The sequence below is a fragment of the Arachis stenosperma genome, chromosome 5, assembly GCF_014773155.1.
Source record: "Arachis stenosperma cultivar V10309 chromosome 5, arast.V10309.gnm1.PFL2, whole genome shotgun sequence".
Classification (NCBI taxonomy): domain Eukaryota; kingdom Viridiplantae; phylum Streptophyta; class Magnoliopsida; order Fabales; family Fabaceae; genus Arachis; species Arachis stenosperma.
In genome coordinates this window covers 17,429,260-17,442,902 of record NC_080381.1, presented here as the reverse complement: position 1 = coordinate 17,442,902, position 13,643 = coordinate 17,429,260, and the positions used below count along the sequence as shown (strand labels likewise).

The 13,643-nt window shown below is 36.8% G+C and overlaps 1 protein-coding gene across 1 annotated transcript; it reads left to right on the top strand.

Annotated features, from left to right (window-relative positions):
* The first annotated feature begins 7,544 nt into the window (after window positions 1–7,544).
* On the top strand, window positions 7,545–8,472 carry LOC130982875 (protein LURP-one-related 8-like). The gene is made up of 2 exons (XM_057907002.1): window positions 7,545–7,931; window positions 8,015–8,472. The coding sequence occupies exons 1-2, from the start codon at window positions 7,626–7,628 to the stop codon at window positions 8,372–8,374; spliced, it is 666 nt and encodes a 221-aa protein (XP_057762985.1). The 5' UTR covers window positions 7,545–7,625; the 3' UTR covers window positions 8,375–8,472.
* The last annotated feature ends 5,171 nt before the right edge of the window (window positions 8,473–13,643 follow it).

The window sequence follows — 13,643 nt, the reverse complement described above, 5'->3', positions numbered from 1 at the left end:
GGGGTGAAATTGAGTTGGTCATTGTCAAAATCTTTACAAGTATGGAAAAGAGAAAAAACAGCCCAAAACTTATCTTCATCTGATTCGGTGTTTGGAAAATTGGGCTTGAATTCAGACAATCAAAAGCCATCAATCTATTGCTTACCAGTATTGCCACTTTCAGATTTTGTCATGAAATTTTTAAAAACGGCATTAAGCCATAGTTGAAGAAGCCATGGGGACCCCCTGTGCTGATGATCTTGTTGTCTCGAAGATCACAGATAAATTGACCAAGTTTTTCGAAAATATGTCCTAGAAGAAGCTTGGCCAAATTGAGGGTTTTTTCTTCGTGGAGAAGAGTAGTTAAAGGAAGATAAAATTTTGATATTTGGACACTTCGAAAACAGAATAGGATGGCATTTAACGAATAAAACAAGAAGGCAACATGTTCATTGTCAGTAATTTTCGCACCTTCTACGCCTATGTTGTGGGCGATAAAGTCACTGTAAGAATTGGCACATTGTAGTGACGCTTTGATTGAATGCCAAGAGTACAATCTGAAAAATTGATTGGGAGCCCAGTAATAGTAGCCACGTCCAGAAGAGACATTTCGATCATTCTACATAGAAGGTGGAAGTTGTTGGTTAGTCTATTCCAGAAACAGGTTACGGCCCCAATCATCCAAGGGTATGTGGTAAGCAAGAAGTGGGAGAGCCTTAGTAATTCATGAATTCCTAAAGCTTTCCAGTCGGCGCTTTTAATGGGTTCAAGACTTCGATACCAAGCTATAAAATCGTATCCCCAGGGGTTAATTTTTGGATTGTTCCTGAAGAATTTTTGATTGATGAATGGGAGATGTTAAAGGCTTGGTTTATCAATAAGTCTTCTCCTCCAACGCTTGGAAAGTAAGAGAGTTTCTTATTTGCTTTTTCCAGAGATTCAATCAGTCCGAGAAAGTAATGCGTATCAGTACCGATTGTAAAAGGGATTAGGATTCTGGTATCATTAGGTTGCAAGTGAGGGTCGTTAATGACTTCATCATGGACTTGATTGAGAATGTGGAGAGCTGGCAGTGGTGGCGGTGCTATCTCATGACCTTTACCCTTGTCTTGGGTGGTAGTTTGGGAAGAAGAGCCAGCCATTATTAGAAAGAAAAAGAGAGAATAAAGTTGGAGACTTTGTGAAGAGTTTCTCAATGTAAGGAAAATTTAGAGAATGATGAGGTTCAAGAGATTTGGACAAAGGAGAGAATGAGAAATTTAAAGCATTACTGTAGCTGTTACTGTAGCCATTACTGTTGAAATGAATGGAGGTAACTTCACGAGGAAGATGAAGTGGTAGAGAGAGAAGACGTAAGTCTCGGGAGACGTGTCGAGTGAATAAGTAGTAATGGGGTGATAAGCGAAAAATCAGATTCCAACACAAAACTCACCGGCAAGTGTACCGGGTCACATCAAGTAGTAATTACTCACATAAGTGAGGTCGATCCCACAGGGATTGTTGGATTGAGCAATTTTAGTTAGGTGATTAGTTTAGTTAAGCAAACAGTTGATGATTTGAGTGAATTGTGATCAACAGGAACTAAATTGCATGAAAATAAAAAGGGAGAGGGGAATTTGACAGAATCTAAAGGTGCAGAAGAAATAAAAGAGCTGAATCTTAAAGTGCAAGTAATGTAAATGACTGAAGCTTAGATTGCCATAAACGTAAATAGCTGAAGCTTAGAGTGCAAGAAATGTAAATTACTGAATCTAAATAATTGAGAAACTTAAATTGCTGAATGAGTAAAGGGAGTTGGGAGCTAGAATTCAGAAATTAAACAAGAGAATGTATAGAGCAATAGATCAGAGAAGTAGAAGATGAAGTAAGTTGCAGCAGATCTCAACATAAATGGAAAATTTGCTTGAAGAAACAAAACAGAAAGAAACTTAGCTCAATTATAAAATCTAAAAGAGAATTTGAAGATCCAAGAAAAGCAATGAGCTCAGGAAGCATATCTGGATCTCAATTCTTCCTTTGATCAAACAGAAAACGAATTACAAAAGAAATGTAAATGAAAGTAGTAAGTGAAAGTTGGATTAAATTCTTCAAATCTCAGAATTATACAGAAGAAGAACAAAAAGGAATTTCAGATCAAGAATTGAAACAGAATTCCTTCAATCTCAATCCAAAATTCAAAAACAGAAGAATGAAGTTGCAGAAGTAAGAACAAAGAGGAAGAGAACTCAGATCACAATCCCAATTCCCAAATTCAAAGTGAAAACTAAAAATTCAGCTAAAGGAAATCAAAAATGCTAAAAAAGGTCCTTTACAAATCAAACTAACTCCTATTTATACACTTTCTATTTTTTATTTTCAGAACTTGGAGTGGGCTTTTCAAATTCGTGAAGAATTAGATCCAAATTGGTTTTTAATTGAAATTGAACCAAGGCCACCTCCCAGGGAAGCGCTCAGTGAATTAACCAAACGTAGTGCTCCCTTTGCTTTGTTGTTGGGTTCGTGCCAAGCTTCCCATAGCACTCAGTTCATTATTTTAACGTAAAGCTACAAGCTTTGGGTGGGACTCCCCCTTCGAACCATGGTGAGTTCAATTGTGCCCATCTCCTTTGTGAAGAGTAGCGCTCAGTTAGTTGTTTCAACGCAGCTCTACATGCTTGAGTGGGACTCCCCCTTCGAATCCTAGCTCTCCCATTTGTGCCAATTCCCTTGCACACTAGCGCTCAGTTAGATAAGTTAACTTAGCGCCCTTATTTGCTTGCTCTTGTTCCCTTCTTCGAATCTTGGTGAAGCCATTTTGGCCAACCTCCTTGCCAAGCCTTGTAGTGCTCTTTCTTTGCTAGCACAAGGTCCCCATTTCGAATCCTGGCTCCACCTTTCCTTGATATTGCGCCTTGCTTTCTTCATGAGGAGGCCACGAAAAAGTTAACTAAGTTAACTGAGCGCCATGCTTTTGCCTTGTGAATTTTGGTTCCCTTGGGCGCTCAGTTACAAAAAATCAACGCAACACCTTGCCTTTTGCTTTTGGTGCTGGGTGCTTGGTCTCTAGCGCTCACTTTTTGAGCGCTACGCTCATTATTCGAGCGCTATGCTTGCTTCCTTGAGTGAGTGCCACGCTTGTATGTCTTAGGCCACGCTTTGATAGGCACGCTTTCCTTGTTTCTTTCTTTTCTTCACCTACAAGTAATCAAAACAACCAATCAAAGCATCACTAAATTCACAAGGTTTATAAATCATTCAAATACCAACTAATTCTAGCTTAAACCTTATGATTTTGTGTCAATTAAAGGATGGTTGATTGATTTAACATAACCATGCAATTTCACTCCAAATCACTTATAATGCAAGAAAGTGCATAAAACCTAATGAAACAAGTGAAAAATGCTTGAAAAGCTAGCATAAGATGACTTGTCATCATGGGGTTTAAATGACAATTATTCCTGATTTAAAAAAAAACTGATGTCTTTTGGATTAAGTGCTTTATTTATTGATAATATTATCGAAAGCAACCACATTAGTCCAAGGGGGCAATTTGTTGATCGAAAAAATATTTTTGATATAAATGAGTTGAATCGAAGAAATAAAGTGCAGTTTCTCGAGAAGACACGTACGTGAGTATGAGGTTGAAAGTATTCAGCGCCGATTGGATTTCGATTGATTGAATAAGTTAAATCGAGTCAAAGACTTGATTCGAGAAATTGAGTAAAGTTTTTCAAATAAGCTAATCGAATAATTGTGGAAGCGGGAAAGTTCGTGGCTTTTATCACAGGAGGAAAATATGGGAAATGTCTACAATCACGCAATGGGAACGATTATCAAGAGTGATTGTATTTCAAATTTGTAATTCTTCATTTAATTGTAATTAATTGTAATCAAATTAACCGTTATGTAAGATAGTCTATAAATACTGTGAAGTGTTAGGGAATAAGGGTTGGAAATTTTACTCAGAAAAAAAAACACTCTAGCACTCTCACATCCCAGCGAATTTCCGAGTTTGCAATCGAGTTACATTTTTCTGTAGGATTCCTTCCATCTTCTTCATTTTCTTAATTTATCTTTGATGTAATTTTAACATTTCAATTAATTATATTTATCAAGTGTTATTCACTTTATTTGTCTAATTTATCTTCTTACATTTCGTTCTTTCTGTTAAAGTTCTTTGATTTATTTCAATGTATCTTTGTTGTTCTCTTCTAATTTTCATGCAAAACTTTCTCTTCGTCATTTATCTAATTTTCAAAATTTTAATGTCTAGATCTCATTTATCAGCTTACAAAATTATTTTGTTTCTTTTATTTTTAATATTTGTCTAATCGAAGACGCTTTGATGCACTTCTAGAAAATTGGTACTCGCACAGAAAAATATGTTTCGCTTCCAAACCATTAGATATCGAACCACCATCGATTTGCTAAAAATCGACAAAACAATCTCCATGCTAAATATTCAATACATTATTAGTCAAAAATCTGTTTAATTCTTTTACAAAAACTCTAATTTATACAAGGTTTTATACTCCAACCCACTCGAATTCATTTAACTATATGCTTTGTAGTTTTTTTTTTTTTTCGTGAAGTATAGTTTTATAATTCAATCTTAACAGAAAATAAAAGGATAAGTATTTCTATGGAAATCTTATTTTTAACACAAAACCAACCGCGTGAGTAAAATTTTTTTTTTCTATTCAAACTCAAACCTAAAAGATACTTTCTGGATACTAGATTTGTTTTTACATGCACATCCAAAGTTTCTATTCAACAGTCCTTCTCGATATTTTTATATGCACATCCAGAGTTATTCAAAACTACTCAAAAAACACAACGAAAATTAAAAGGCAAAAAAAATTATGATGTAATATTTTCTTTAGAGATGTACCAAATTAATAAGAGTAGACCTAATATTACCAATAAATTAAATCGATCATAACTAAAAAAAAGTCCAATATTATTAACACGAAATGTTTATATGTTAACTCTACGAAAAGAGGAGAGAAGAAAAATAACGTCTCTACTGTAACAAAGATGGTGAAAACTAAGGTGAAGTAGACTTCACATGAAGTTAATACCTAAAAGTCGTTGAATGAAAATTTAGTCAAATCATCTAACGATCCTCAGATATTAACTTTACGTAAAATCGACTTCATATGAGTTTCCACCAACAAAGATTATATCTGAAATTCCAAAATTAAAAATACACGGACTAATTCAGTGTATAAGTCACATCTTTTCATTCCATGAAGAACGCAACGTTTATCACCAGAGTATTGGACTATTGGCCTTATATTATTTGTGGTTTTATGGTTCAATGCGAAATTAAAATGCGGCACGGGTCGGTGTGAAAGCTAGGCCATTTTGTGCGTTTTGTCCCATTCATATAAACCACAAAAGTTGAAAAAATCGTGTTCTCGAAGAAATCTGATCTATTGATGAGGATCCAGAGTTACTAACCCTAGATTTCATATCCTCATCATATCACCGTACCTCCAAATTAATAAATCTTACCTAGCTTATTCAATTATTTTTCGTTTTATATATATATAGTTTATTAATTAACTCCGAGACGCTAAGAAGATTATTCTTTGTAATTCATGTCCATGTTGGCAACTAACTAGGTTCAACTTCTATTACAGGACTGGCATCCAGTTTTCAAATAATTAAGATAACATATATAAATGTCTCTTTTTCTTACTTTTCTGTCTTTGCCAACATGTTTCTTGTTTCCACCAGATGCTTTTGTACTATCAGAACCAATCACACGTTATGATCTATATAATCATATTATTAGTTATATACTAAAATAATAAAATCAACAATCAAAATTAATTATTATATATTTATATATAAAAATATATTATTTAATTTATTTTAATATATACTTTATATTAATAATTAATTTTAATAATTAATTTTAATATAAAAATAATATTTTTATAATCTATGTTCCCTTGAATATGAAAAATTGATATGGTTGGTTAGTCAAAATCAATTAAAAGCAACTTAATTTTACAGCGTACCATCTAAAAACTCGGGACCGACTTTTTTTAATTCGTCAATCTTTAATTCTTTACTACCCACTTGTATGATATATAGGTTTGGTTCAGCCTCATTTCATTGTCGTTGCTGTCATTACTATTCTTGAGATTATTGGTTCTTTTGTGTTTTGGTCAAACCAAATGAGTCTCGTTCTCATTTTGCTTTTATTTTATATTTTATAAAATATTATATCAACAAATATTAACGTAATATTTTGTAGAATAATATATTATAAATAATTATTTAGAATTAAATATAAAATTTGTCATAATATTTAGTTTCAATTTAATTAAATTTTTTATTATTTTATCAATATAATTATATAAATAATAAAATTTTATTGAATTTTTATTATTGTCTGAGATTCATTTCATTATATTTATCAATTTTAATTTTAAACTAATTATTTTTTAAAAATATTAAAAGATATATTCTAAAAGTATTAAAATTGCTTTCAACACTCAGCACGTGCACATGCAAGTTTCAATCTGGGCCCCTCCACAGTGACATTCAAAGGGCTAATATCATAGGTGGTAGGCCATTTTCTACATTCTCGATCATGTAAATAAATAACAAAAACTATTCTAACTTAATGATAAGAAAGAAGAAAAATAGAAAATAAATAAGTCTATTTGATCACTTTCTGATCCTCAGTAGTTAGCATGAGTCCTCCTTCCTCTAGAATCTGGGATGAAGTATGGTGGGTTCCAATTTCTGTCTCTTTCTTAAGAATCTCATGCTACGGACGTAATTAGAAAAGAAGGAAACTCTGTTTACTAAGAAAAAGCACCCCTTCAGCTTAATTTCAATGCAAACTAGCCACGCGTCACGTTTCTCCAACACTTATTACATGAAAATTTTCAGCGACATTACTTGTCTTCTTGATTTACCCGAAATATCTTTCCATCGGATCGTGTCTCCCAAAATAATATGAGAAAAAAATACATGTTATATGATAATTACACTTTCTTTGTTGAAAAGTTCTATGTCATGAGATTTTTTGGGCATTAAGATATATACCAGACTAAATATTTTTAAAGTCTTAATAGACCATCTACCTATGTAAATGATTTATTTCACTCAGTTACGTAATTATATATATCTTATTCTTTCTATAATACAATGCAATTAGATGATGAGTCGATCAAAATTTACACTATATAGTGTTATTTTAAAGATGAAATTGTTTTATTTTTTTAAAACTTACATAAGTTTTGACAATTTCATTTAAATAAATTAGAAGTCTTATGTTTTATTCGGGATTTAATAATTTAATCTAACATTAGATCATAAAAATGGGTCCAATTCTGAATTATTATTTTTCATAAGAAATTAAATTAGAAACAGAGGACATAGAGAAAGCACAGGATAATTGTCACCCAAGGAGGTAGCAACAGAATCGATGAGCAAATAAAACTTGTTATTTAATTAATTGTTAAACACGTGTCAACAATGTAAAGGCTTTTATTACTATGAAGAATTGAAGATATCTATAAGTATGTGGCTTGTGGCCAAACATTCGTAGGTGCTTTCGGCCGCTGGCACCGTTGAAACCGAGGGTAGAATCCAAGACAGCGTTGATTAAAAGAAGTAAAGAACAGAGAGAGAGAGAGAGAGAGATGAGGGTGTTTCCGAGGTTGAGATCTCTATCAAGAGCAGTGCACCAAGAACAAGTAGAACAAGAGAAGGAGAGAAACAATAATGATGAGTACCCTGTAATCAAAATCCAAGAAGAAGGAACATTAAAGAGCACGTGCTTAACAGTATGGAGAAAATCTCTTGTCATGAATTGCAAGGGTTTCACAGTCATCGATTCCCACGGAAATCTTGTCTATAGGGTCGACAATTACATCCACAACCCCAACGAGGTTGTTCTCATGGATGCTTCTGGAAACTCTGTTCTCACCATGTGCCGCCGCAGCAAGGTATGTAATGTCAGAATAAATTGTTCTTAGCTATAATATATTAAGACGTGTTATGTTTGATGTGATAATACTTGTATATGCAGAAGCTTGGGTTCGGACATAGTTGGTATGTGTATGAAGGGGAAGGTAGGGAGAGTCCAATTTGCTGTGTAAAGAAGCATGTGAGTATTTTACAGGGAAACCCCAAGGTTCAAGCCTACGTGTACCGGCGGCATAAGCCATGTGTGGCGGCGTTTACGGTGGAAGGTTCGTACGCGCAACGGACGTGTAAGGTGTTGGACGAGTGTGGAAGCGAGGTGGCTCAGATCAAGAGGAAGGAAGCGAATACGAAGAACGTTAACGTGTCGTTTGGGATGGACATTTTTCAGTTGCTTGTGCATCCTGGCTTTGATCCTGCTTTCGCCATGGCACTTGTCTTGCTTCTCGATCAAATGTTTTCTTAGCACTGTTTCCTCGTCCCCTTTTTTTTGTTCTACTTCTTGTACTTGAGGAAATCCATTTTCAAAAATAAGATGAAATACAAAAACTATCCATTATTGAACTGCTTGATTGTGTGCTAATAATGAATTTATAATTTTAATTTATTTTTGCTTTTTATTATACAATTGGACTAAACCTAGTTTAATCTAAATGGTTGCAACCTTAATACTTTGTGAATTCATAACACTGAATTTAAATTTTAAACTATGAATATAATGAACAGAGGTGATAGGTTCGAATTGGTGATAGATTCGAATTAAAATTAAGGTTGTGTTTGGTCAGTATCTTTGAGATTTACAGACATATACACTAATATATAGAAAAATAAAGACACAAAAATACACTAAAATTTTAACATCAACTTAAATTACTACTAGAAATTCAACAAAAAATTTATATCAATAATTAACTCAACAATTCTTATTTTTAAAAAAATAAAAATAATTTAACTAGACATGAATAAAAAAAGAAAAAAAGAAGGTAAAAAGAAAGGAGAGTATGCCGACGAAGGTGGAGGAGCGAAATGGAGGTGGCACAGAGTTGGGAATGCTCAACGTCTAAGGCTTCAGTGACTTGCTGATGGTTTGTGATCCGGTCTTGCCATCATCCTCGCCTAGGATGCTAGCCCATTCCTCTTTTGCTGCCAATAATCATAAAATGGGTCATCTACGCCAATGATCTCCGATCTAGACAAAAGAAAAGAAGATCTGGAGAATGAGATAAGGAGGATGAAGAGAGAAGAGTATTGATGGTTGAGAGAAGAGAAAAAAGGGAGGAGGGAGAACAAATAGTGAAAAGGTAAAAAGGTCAAATTTTGTGTTATATGTATATCCATTGTGTATTAGTGTCGTAGTTTTAAAAAAATACAAAATACGTAATTTTATGTGTATTTATGTACTATGTTCATAAAAAATTTATATCTCAACAAATAAACAGTAAATATGTGTCACTGTGTCTATGTATTAGTGTTTATGTCTTGACAAACAAACACAGCACAATAGAACAATAGAACAAGCTTTCGAACCAAAAATAAATGTGAAAAGTGAACCATTTCCTGATAGCTCAACCAAGCTCAGCCGCTTCGCACCAAGAAACAGTCTATATGGACAAAGGATTATATAACACCATAAGCTGAGAAGTAGCATTGCAAACCCCTGAAATAGGAATATGAAAATTTCATGAGTTTTTTCATTAGGATAATGAGTTTTCATTTGAATAGGAATGTTTCCTTTCTATATATTGTTCTCGTAATTTCAAATTTCACTCTTCCATTTCTACAATTAATAATACATATTCACACACCTTACTTCTTCATCATTCTTCACTCTAGACTAACACGAGCACTTATACATCTAATCTTTTTCAAGTATTTTTTTTTTTTGAACTAAAGGAAGCTCAACACATTAAAGTGGAGCATACATAGAAAAGAACATAAACATACATAGCAACACCCATAACACACCACGCTCCTGGCAATCCAGGACTGCCATCAGCCTCACACCGGATCCCCCCCACACCACTCTGTGTAGTTCAACACCGTCCTTGTTTGAATTATCTCAATATTTGCCCTTGTATTATTGAAGATCCGTGCATTACGTTCCAACCATATATTCCATATCACTGCAAAGAACGCTGTCATCCACACCTTCTGTCCTTGTTGTCTATTGTGCATGCCACGCCAACTCTCAAATAGCTCTTTAATGGTTCCAGGAATTACCCACTCCCGACGAAACAACCGCACCCAATTACACCACACCTGCCATGTTACCTCACACCGAAGAAATAGATGCTCAGTCGATTCGATTGCCTTGGTGCACAGCACACAATTTCTATCACTCTGAATGTTAACTCCTAGTTTAGTCAATCTTTCCTTGGTGTTGACTCTACCTACTAGCACAAACCACCCAAAGAGCTCAATCCTCGGAGGTACAAAGCCTTTCCAAAGTGTACTTGTAAAGCTATAGCTTGTGATCTCATCCGACAACGTTTCCGATTGTAAGACCTGTATAACAGATTTCGTAGAAAATACACCTTTATTGTCCAACTTCCACATCACATTGTCCTCGCGCCCAGCTGACAGTTTCACTGGCCTTAACCTCTCATGGAGCTAACGGAGAAGTTCCAGCTCCCATTGAAACAGCTCTCTCCTCCATTGAAAATTCCATATCCACTCTAACCCATTCCAAAATCCGCAGTCCCCAATGAAAATCCCCTGTTGGCTTGAAATAGAGAAGAGTCTTGGAAAACTCACTTTCAGAGCACCATCCTGAACCCAGTTATCCTTCCAAAACTGGGTTTTCTTGCCATTGCCTACTTCCATTGCCAGGCCACTAACCACTTTATCACGAATGCATGGTTCTTTGATATTCAGCTGACAAATGTCTTTCCAAGGCCCTCCTCTAACTGGCAACGACTGAGTTGGAAGCATTACACCTGGGTTCAACTTGTTGCATGAACATACAATCTTCTTCCACAGCGGACAATCTTCCTTGGAAAATCGCCACCACCACTTAAACAAGAGTGTTGTATAACGCAACACTGCATCACCAACCCCTAATCCCCCCGCTTTCTTTGGGGCCTGGACCAACTCCCACTTAACCAAAGGTATACCAGAGTTACCGTCCTCCTTGCACCACATAAAATTCCTTTGTAATGCTATAATCTTGTCTGCCACCGCCTTCGGCATCCTGTACAGTCTTAGGTAATATATGGGTAGGCTATTCAATACCGATTTGATAAGTACAAGCTTACCCGCTTTATTTAACACCTGTGCTTTCCATAAACTAAGCTTCTATTCCACCTTATCGATGATTGGTTTCCAAGTCTTCACTAGGCGCGGATTTGCTCCTAGAGAAATACCCAAGTATCTAACCGGTAACGCGGCTTGCTGGCAACCCAGTAGTCGACATGCACGATCGATCCATCCCTGCTCACAGTTTACCGAGATCAGACTCGACTTATCAAAATTGATGCTCAACCCGGACATCAACTCGAAGCACCGCAACAGCCTCTTATAGTTTACAATTGTTTCAGTCTCCGACGGGCAAAACAAAATTGTATCATCCGCAAACTGTAGATGCGACAGTTCAATATGATCTCTCCCTACCAACAATGGAGCAATACGCGCATTCCTCACAGCTTCCCCCACCATCCTATGCAAAACGTCAACAACTAGTACGAACAGGAGTGGAGAAAGTGGGTCCCTTTGCCTTAGTCCCCTCTCCATCTTGAATGGCTTGGATGGTGACCCGTTTACAAGGACTGCCATAGTAGCCGTAGTAACACACTCCTTCACCCAATTCCTCCACCTTTGGCCAAAGCCCATTTTCTGAAGCACAACATCCACAAAACTCCATCTTACTCTGTCATAAACTTTTTGAAAATCCAATTTGATAATAGCTGCTGTCTTTTTTCGAGTCTTCAGCCAATGAACCGTCTCGCAGGCTATGAGTGCACCATCATGAATTTTCCTACCCTTCACAGACGCCGTCTGTGTCTCTCCGACCAACCCCGGCATGACAGCTCGCATCCTTCTCACCAACACCTTTGAAATTACTTTATACACACATCCCACCATGCTAATCGGCCGAAAGTCCTTCACCTCCTTTGCACCTTCAAACTTTGGGGCTAAAGTCACCCATGTTACATTCACATCCGTTGGCAGCTTAGCACTTTGAAAGAACCCCAGCACCGCTGCTATGAATTCCGGCCCAATATCTTCCCAACATTGCTTGATGAAGTTCATATTATACCCATCACTCCCTGGGGCCTTGGAAGATTCGCAGTCCTACACTGTCTCCCTGATTTCCTCCTCCGACGGCATCACTTCCAGCGCTTCAGCCTCCTCTCGCTGGATATTCTTCACCAAAGCATCCCTCAGTCCAATCCTCAGAACATATTCCTGTCAATATAAATCCTTGTAGAACTTCCTAATTACATCTTTTATTCTCGTCGGATTACGCACAAGTCTTCCCTGTACCGTCAGGGCATCTATCCTGTTATTTCGTCTTCTGGCTGAGGCAATGTTATGGAAGTATCTGATATTCTTATCCATGTTGGCAGCATGCTTGGACCGAGACATCTGTTTCCAGTGAATTTCCTTCCGAATGTACCATTTTTCACAAAATGTCACAAGCGCCTTCCGTCTAGCCTCTGTTGTACCATCATAGATCCCATCACTCACCAACCTGTCCAGCCTTGTGATCTCCTCCTCAAACTGCTGGAGTTTCTTATCCATGTCCCTGAAGTTTTCCTGGTGCCATTTCCGCAGTGGTACTGTTAGCGCCCTCAGTTTACATGTGAATTGGGCCTCTCCTAAACTTCTCCATTCATTCTTCACCATTCGCAGAAATCCCTCATGCATAAACCAGGAATCCAGACTTCGGAATGGTCTAGGGCCCCCTCCTAATCTTGTACCTTCCAAAATCAGCAGGCAATGATTCGACAAGCCCCTTGGGCCCCCTTTTAGCCGAATATCCGGAAACCTCTCATTCCATTCAATATTGACCAGCACCCTATCAATCTGACTGCATGATCGTCCCCTAGGACCATGTATACTTTCGATCAGTAAGAGACAAATCCATCAATTGCATGTCATGCACCCAACTCTTAAACTCTTCCGCTGATACCGGCAAACTAGCCCCCCCTTTTCGATCCTCAACATGTAAGATTTCATTAAAGTCCCCTAAAAAGCATAATGGAACCTGACATAAACCTGCCATATAGCTTAGCTCTGCCCACACCACCTTCTTCACCTCCCTCCCATGCGCTCCGAACACCAAACAAAAAGCACAGGGGAAGTTGGTCCTGGTTAACACTCCTTTAACGCATAGCCAACGCTCACCTTTATATCTATTACGTACTTTAAACACTCCATCATCCCACATCAATAACAGCCCCCCAGCTGATCCTACAGACTCCACAAATTCCCACCCAGCATTACTACTTCCCCAAAGCCGTGCAACATCATATTTAGTAAGTACTTCTCTTTTTGTTTCAATCAGTCCTAACATGTTCAAGTTATATTTATTCTTCAAATTTTTACTCACCTTGTTCTTATTCTTTGGGCGACTCCTTCTTGCCTTTTCTTTTTGCTTCGTCAGTCTCCGCTTCGCCGCTATTTCTTCATTTTGTGCTTGCAAAATTCCCATAATATCGACTTCTTCATCATACAAGACCGCACCCGATTCCACTGCCAGTGCCCAAGTTGCGTGATTTTCTTGTACCTGCTCG

Coding starts and splice junctions, on each gene's coding strand:
- LOC130982875 (XM_057907002.1), top strand. CDS start 7,626: ATGAGGGTGTTTCCGAGGTTGAGATCTCTATCAAGAGCAGTGCACCAA. Junction 7,932..8,014: donor CCATGTGCCGCCGCAGCAAG/GTATGTAATGTC, acceptor TTGTATATGCAG/AAGCTTGGGTTCGGACATAG.